Genomic DNA, 8,231 nt, shown 5'->3' with positions numbered 1-8,231 from the left:
AATGTACGTACAATGTTTTTGGTCGAGATTCAATCTTTTTTATTTGAAAATTCGTAAATTTGGTTTAAAATTAAACTATTTGGTTAAAAAGTCAACGATTTTTAGGATGGTTAGAATTTTAAAATAATTAAAGTGCAGTTTTAAAGATTTAAACAATTAAAAATTAAAAGCATTTGAAGTTGAAATTTTTTGATAAAAAACAGTTTTATCTTATCAAATGTAAATATAAATATAAATAAAAATAAATTCTAGATCCGTTCAAAATTTGAGAATTTCCAGATTGTAACTGTTTCAATCCGAAAGTCTTGATAAGAATTGAAATAAATATATCATTTATTACGATACGTTTATTTTTAAATAAAAATTTTCATGATTTATCAATATTATATTTTTTATTCAGAGTTTCAGATCTTACTTTATATTATTTTTTATATTAAATTTAATTAATAAATTTATTAATATATTATTTATATTAATTTTTTAGCTATTAAAAAATTTAAACGTGCGTTTTACTATTTACAACTTAAAAATAAGTCCATAATAATATCGTCATAATTAAATGTTTTTATTAAATTGAAAATATTGTGAGTCTAAATTACTTAATTTTTATCCCATTTATTTAAAAATTTCTCAATGTAGAAAAAGAATAAGTATTTAATATTTAGCAATATTTCACTGTTCATTTAAAATAAGTAAATTGAAACCAAATATTTAAAAGAAAACAATGTGAAACTGAATTGTTTTACATAGAAAGCTTTGAATCTTTAGATTTTTTAAATTCTTTTAAAGTGTTTCACGATTCTTAAAAAAATTCTAAATTTTTTGTTTGAAATCTGCAAAAAACTACATTTTATTTTAAATTCGGCAGTAAATATTTGACATTATTTCAAGTTCTAAATTTAATTAGAATCTTTTCAAAAATACTAGATATTTCTTAAAATTACTCTAATATTTTTACAAATAAGTGTTTTATTGTTATTCATAAATTAAAATTAAAATTAAAATTTAATTTTTTTTATTTGCAGGATTTTCTAAAGTTATAGAGAAATTCAATAAATTTTGAAATATATTTGAAAGTTCCGAAAAAAAAATTGAAAAATTATTTTGAATTTGGAAAGATTTAAAACCACTTCTAGATTTCTCAAGATTTTGAAATAAAATTTTTAAGCTTTAGAAGGATGCCTAGATTATTAAAAATAAAAGTAATTTAACTTTTAATTTAAAAACTGTTGAGTTAAAAAAATTATTTTTCAATTTTTAATGGATCTAGCTTAAAATTATTTAAAATAATGTAATTTTGAACATTTTTAAAGTTCATTGCTTGATTCTTTAATTTAGACTATTGAAAATGTAAACTTGGATTTATATTTTTGGAACCTAATCTGAATCTTTGAACTCTATAATTTATAAAAGTTCCAAATTTTTCAGTTTATTTGCATTTCATTTAACACTGTTTAATTGAAAAGTGTTAGTATCTTCCATTTGGTACGTATACATTTTTGAGCATTTGAATACACCATTTTTTAATTTAAAAACTTTTAAACTTCAATTTGTTGTTTATTCTTTATTACTTTATATGGAAAAATGTTTAGAATGTAGTTTGATTTTTTAAATTTCATTGGCCGTGAAAAATGTTTGCGAACCGGGAAAAAACCGGGTAATGACCCGGTAATTTTTTTCTTCTATCAAAACGGGCCACCCTGTATTTCGTTAAAAGTTCGTCTCTTTTGCTTTTAATTTCAACTGTTTTGTTTTGAATGCAACTGTTTGGTCCAAATTATTATTATTATTATTTGTAGAAAATTCAACCATTTTGTTAAAAATTCAAGATATTTCGACTTGAAATCTGAAGCGTTAATTTTATTTAATAGAATTTATTCCCCTTGTTCACGAAAAGTCGCCCACTTTCCCCCGAACTTGAGTACTTAAAAAATGAATTGTTTGTATTGATTAATGCAAAATACTTACATTCGGAGAAGATTTAATAGTGCACCCATCTAGTCGGAATTCCTCTATACTGTCAGGAAAAGAATCGAAGTGAACTACAGCATAATGAGTCCAAAAGTGTTTCATTTTCCTCGTCTTTCTCAATAATTTAATAATTGCATCTTCACAATCTTGGGCATCGCCCAAGAGGGCGAAAAGTATTTTTGTTAAATTTTCACATACGGGAATCATTCTTAAAAATGATTTCACCTCTATTACATAACACGAGAGGTTGAGAACTTGAAGTTTTTGACAAGTTTCCGAAATAATAACGGGTACCGTAACTTCTCCATAACGTCGGGATTCTTCCTCTTTCCTCAAATCGAGCGATAGCAAGTATTTGCCGCAGCGATTTAAAACTTGTCTCAAGATATAACGATCAGTGGTTAAACTTCTTTCCACTCTTCCTATATTTTCAATATGTGGAAGAATGGAGTCTAATTTTGTGACTGTGTACCACGAATCTTTACTCACATGTTGCCAACGTTTACAGACTGCAATTTAGAAAATGCAAATATTAGAACTTTTACAGTTTTCTCTGCTTCGTTTCGAAAATAAAAATTTGATTTTACGGATAAAAATCCAAAAAACGAGAAAAAAAATTGAACGAAAGAGAAAATTTTGGACATTAAGTGGTAAAAAAGTAGAATTGGGTTTAACAGTATCAGATAAATAAAAGGTTAAATTTTATTCTAAAAATTGAGACTTGAGCAAAGTAAAATATTAATTACAGACCTCAGCTATTGACAATTTTGACCATTTTTTTAACGAAGCAACTTATAAAATATTCGCCACCAGAAAAAAGTTCAATTTTAAAAGATTTCGAACGGTTTCTCAACATTTCAAGAAGTTTCAGTTGATTTTGAGGATTTCAGAGTTTTCAAAATATTTGAAGAAGTTTTTAGGAATTTTCCAGGCCTACGTGATTTTATAGGATCTCGAGAACTTTTAAAGATTTACAAAATTTTAATGGATTTTAAAGGATTTCAAATATTGCATCGGAGTTTAGGGAATCTTAAAGAATTTCTAAAGAACTTTGGGGTTCTCGAAGGATTTCAAAAAATTTTAATTTATAAAGGAATTTTAAAAGATATTAAAGATTCCAAGATTTATGGGATTTTTTTAATTTCAAAGGATTTTTAAGAATGTAGAATATTTCAAAAGTTTCCGCGGAATTTCATGAGATTTCCAATCATTTCGTAATAGTATAAACAATTTCAAAAGATTTTAAATGTTTCTAAGGAATTTTAAATGATTCCGTAGAATTTCAAACTTAAAAATAATTCACGGGATTTTGTAGGGATTTTACTAAACTCACGCGATTTTATAGGATATTCAAGAACTTTAAATGTTTAGAAAACTTCCAAGGATTTTAATATTTAAAAATTTATAAAGGAATTTTAAAACATATTAAAATTTTTAAGCTTTACTGGATTTCACTAGATTTAAGAGATTTTAAATATCTCAAAAATTTTTAAATATATAGTTTTTTTAAGTTTCAAAGGAATTTCATGAGATTTCAAAGAATTTCAAATAATTTCATAATATTTCAGATTTCAATGATTTCAAAAAAGTTTATGGTATTTAAAAAAATTTTAGGGATTTCGAAGCATCTTACAATATTTGATGAATTCATAGAATTTTAAAAGAAGAAATTTTAAGAGACATTAGGGTAGTTTGCATGATCTTAAAAAATATCAAGGGATTTCAAAGATTTATATATTTATAAATTAATTTTAAAAGACATTAAATATTTCAAGATTCAGGGTGGCGTCTTGACCGCAAATTTACTTCTAATCGCAGTTAAATTAACTTTTTCATTATTTTAATTATTTTGGTCAATTTAGAAATGTATGTACAATCGCATATTTGTCAGATTATCTCAATTTACGCTAATTAAATCATAATCTGGTTGAAAAAAAATTAAATATTTGGCAGAAAATCCGTTTTTTCATTGAAAAAATTTAAGTTAGATTTTGAATAGAAAATTCAATCATTCTATTTTTTTCTTGAAAATTTATCTTTTTTTGGATGAAAATTCGATTATTTGGTTGAAAATTGATATTTTTTTATATAGGAATTAAACTAGATGTTTGAAAATTTATGTACGTTGTGAAAAATGTGCCTTTTTTATTGGAAATTAATTCCTTCAGCTCACAATTTTAATTCACATTTTTGGTTTAAAATTGATCTTTTCTTATTCAGAATTTAATAATTTGGATAAAAAATGTTCTGTTTTAATTGAAAATTCAACTATTTTGTTGAAAATCCACATATTCTGTTAAACATCGATTTTTTTTTGTAGAAAATGATTTTTTTCTTCTTGTTTAAAAATTCTTCTCTTCGGTTAAAAATTTAAGTATTCCAGTCAAATATTTATCATTTTAGTTTAATATTCATCTTTTAAGTTAGAAATAAAATTATTTGGTAGAAATTTAAACTCTTTTGTTGAAAATTAGTTTTTTGGTTGAAATTTCATCATTTTAATTAAAAATTCATTTTTTTGATTGAAATATGACCTATTTGATTGAAAACTTCTTTTTTCTTTGGATCTAAAGGAATTTTGTTGCTAAAATTTCAACTAATTTGTTCAAAATTTGTTTCTTTTCTTATTGAAAATTATTATTTATTTGAACTTAAAATGTAACCATTAATCTTTTTGAATATTCCATAAGTTTAGTTCAGATTTTGTTTCTTTCCTTGAATATTCATTTTTCCCACAAAATTTAATTATTTAATTTTTGGTTGAAAAATGATCTTTTTGGTTGAAAATTAATCTTTTTCGGTAGAAATTAATCTTCTTGGTTTAAAATTCATTTCTTTGGTCAAAAATGCAACTATTCTAGTTAATGATTTATCATTTTAGTTGAGAATTCAACTATTTCCGTTAAAGATTTACAATTTTAGTCGATAATTCATCACTTTGTTTGAAAATGTAAGCATTTTTTTAAAGTTAGTCTTTTTTTGTTGGAAGTTATTCTTATTTTGTGTTAAGTAATTTTTTTTTTAACTGAAAATTTAACTTATTCCAATTGAATATTCGATATTTTTGGTTGAAAATTCATCTGTTTTGTATAAAATTCAACTATTTCAGGTGAAGATTCATAATTTTCATTGAAAATCCATTACTCAAGTTGAAAATGAATTATTTTCTTGAAAGTCCATTATTTTTTGTTGAAAATTAATTTCTTCAACTGGAAGTTCAACTATTCCATTTTTCGTTGAAAATTTGATATTTTTTAGTACAAAATTCAAATATTTGTTCAAAAATTGTATTCATTTTAAAATAAAAATTTCGTAAAATTCGGGAAATTTTTTTCTATCTTTCTTTTAATAATTGTCAAGGATAATAAATAAAAAATTTGTTCATTCCACTAATTAAAGTTTTTATGTTAAAAATGTTACAAGATTAAGATTCTGGTATTTGAATAATAATGTTCAGTGAAAATGCATGTTTTGACCTTGAAAATTTAATCAAAATCATTATTCTGTAATAAAATTATCTGTTTCAACGTAAATTTAATCATTTTTGAATAAAAATTCAACTCTTTGGTTGAAAATTAACTTTCTTTGGTTGAGGATTAAATTATTTTGTTCAAAATTCTTCGCTTTTATTTGAAACATTTACTATTACTTTATTTCTTGAAAATTAATCGTTTTTAAATAAAAATTAAACTACTTGATTGAAAGCTGAGTCAATTTATTAAAAAATAATTTTTTGTTAAAGGTTCATCATTTTACTTGAAAATTTAAAAACCATTAATTGAAAGTTGAACTATCTTGTTAAAAATTCATTTTTTCGAACTGAAAATTCATATCTACTACTGGGGTAAAAGTTGATTTGTTAAACAAAAATTTATCTTTGAAATTTAAATTTTGGTTAAAAATTGAAATATTTTTTTGAACATTTAAAATTACTTTTTTTTATCTGACAATGCAACTTTTTAATTCGTGGTTGAAAATTCATATTTTTTAGTTAAAATTCGTATTTTTTGGTATATAACTATTCTTCTTGTTAAAATGTTTTTCTATTTTGATTAAAAGTTCATCTGTTTGGTTGAAAAATAAACTTTTTTGTTAAAAATTACTATTCTCGAATTTCAAATAAAAATTTTTTTACAAAAAACTCATCTCGTGGCTTGAAAGATCAACAATTTGAATGAACTTATTTCTCTGTACCTATAAATCTCTCATTTTTGTATTGAAAATTTAATTTTCCGTTGAAAATTGATATTTTTAAATGGAAAAATCAATTCTTTTTTTGAAAATAATTAATATATTTTGTTGAAAATTTTTGGTTTTAAAATTCATCTCTTTTTGTAGAAATTTGGAATTTTCCATTGGCAGTCCCCTCAAAGTTCAAATTAATTATTTTGAATAGCATACATTCAGAATTTTACAACCGAGAGAACACATATTTTTAAATTTTAAATCTTATAAATGTACTAAAAATTAGTTTTATGATTATTAATGATTTACAACCTCAACAATTTGAACATTTCATTATTATTATTATTATTATTATTTACTTACCCCTCTCGATTCTTATTCTATCATAAATACTGAAGTTTTGAAATATTCGATCTAAACAAAAATCAGGTAGTTGTTCTATTGATGTATGACTAATATAATCGGTATCAACACTGGTATTTATTTTTTCAACTTTATTCCTTGCCGCCATTGCATCAATACTAGTACTTTCTAATCTGAAATATAATTACGCGAGAATTGCAGTGACCTTCACTTTTTCAACCGACTTTATTTTATTTCTACTTTGGAGCATTGTAATCCAAACAACGCAAAACGCGATTTTGCCTAAACTTGAAGCATGAACTAGAAAAATCGTAAGAACCGAGTCTTGGAAGAAGCCGGGATAGTTTGTGTTGGTAAATCAGTAAATTAGTTCAGTGAAAGTGGCGACCGGCGCAGCACACAAATTCCCTATAAAAAATTAACATTTAATTTAAAAAAAGGTTTTTTTGAAATGACGTAATGTCCCGGCATAAATAAAAAAAATCTTTGGATGTTACATTGAATGCCTTTTAAATATTTTTTTTAGTCACACAAATATTGAAGTTAAGAATAATGATACAATATAAAAGTTTTAAATAACTTATTTATTTGTTAAAAGTTGTTGAACACTTAAAAATGCAAGTTGAAATTACATTCTGACAATTGAGAACAAGAAAATAAGTATTATCAGTTTATTTTAATATTTATGTAAATATAACTTTTTAAAAATTTCTTGAGAAAATAAAAAAAGATTTTTGAGTATTTCAGTTGTCAAAAAAGAATTTAGAAGACTTTAAAAACATTTTTTTATTTTATAGGATTTTGCCAAACACTAGGAAAAATTGGAATGTAAAGGGATTTTAAGAAAATTTGTTTATTTTCTTAAAACTTTTCGAAATACTTTTGAAGCTTCTATAGTTTTTTGTTAATCTTTAAAAATCTACATTTGTAATCATCGTTTAAAGATCAAAATTCTTTTTCAATCTCTCTAATTCTTTTAAGTATTTCTTGAATTTACTCCATTTTGTTCTTGATTTTTTAATCTTTTACCAAATTGCAACAGTTTGCTTCAAAATCTCTACTCTCTGTATCGAAATTTTAGAAAATCGTTTGAAATGTTTAAAAACTTTCTCTATTTCTTTCTTCAAGTTCATTTAGAAAAATAAAAATATCATTTAAAATTTTCACACGAACCTTAACCCTCAAAGTGCAATAAATGGTAAAAATCACGGTAAAGTGCATCGTGGGTGTTACAGACCCCAGCGTATTTAATAATGTATTGTTTAACCCCTATTTGATATTTGTCATAATAAAATTTCCGATGTAGTTTAAGGTATCTTTTATAAGGTAGAGTTGATTTTATAGCCATTTATTCATTTTAACTTTGTTAAAAAAAAAATATTTGAAAAAGGTGAAAAAATGGGTTTTCTTACTTCAAAATTCATAACTCACGCAATTTTAATTATTTTAACCTGAAAATGTATGACTATACTTTTGAAATAGTGCACTTTCATAAAAAAATATTGCAACATAGGTGCTTTCAAAAAAGATATTTATTTGCACAGTTGAAAAGTCAATTTTATGATAAAATGATGAATCAGATCTTGTATAAAATACAAGAAATTTATAAAAGAGACATACGAGGGTGGATTGATAAGTTTCCGGCCTGACCAAGAGATGGCGCCACTAGGCCTACCTTGAGGTGGCGTTCTATAGTACCATCCTTAGATAGC

The 8,231-nt window shown here is 23.8% G+C and overlaps 1 protein-coding gene across 2 annotated transcripts in view; it reads right to left on the bottom strand.

Annotated features, from left to right (window-relative positions):
* Positions 1 to 6,796, bottom strand: part of LOC117174712 (F-box/LRR-repeat protein 7-like) — a 20,582-nt gene extending 13,786 nt beyond the window's left edge. For both annotated transcript variants that reach the window (XM_033364024.1, XM_033364023.1), the window contains exons 1-2: positions 6,520 to 6,796; positions 1,969 to 2,480 (exon numbers count right to left, since the gene is read on the bottom strand). In XM_033364024.1, coding sequence (XP_033219915.1) covers positions 1,969 to 2,480; positions 6,520 to 6,667 — 660 coding nt within the window. In that variant the 5' untranslated portion in view covers positions 6,668 to 6,796. The remainder of the gene's footprint in view (positions 1 to 1,968; positions 2,481 to 6,519) is intronic.
* Between the last annotated feature and the right edge of the window lie 1,435 nt (positions 6,797 to 8,231).

The sequence above is a fragment of the Belonocnema kinseyi genome, chromosome 6 (assembly GCF_010883055.1).
Source record: "Belonocnema kinseyi isolate 2016_QV_RU_SX_M_011 chromosome 6, B_treatae_v1, whole genome shotgun sequence".
NCBI classification, from domain to species: domain Eukaryota; kingdom Metazoa; phylum Arthropoda; class Insecta; order Hymenoptera; family Cynipidae; genus Belonocnema; species Belonocnema kinseyi.
The sequence above is the reverse complement of the archived record's forward strand: the minus strand, read 5'-3'. Positions and strand labels throughout refer to the sequence as shown.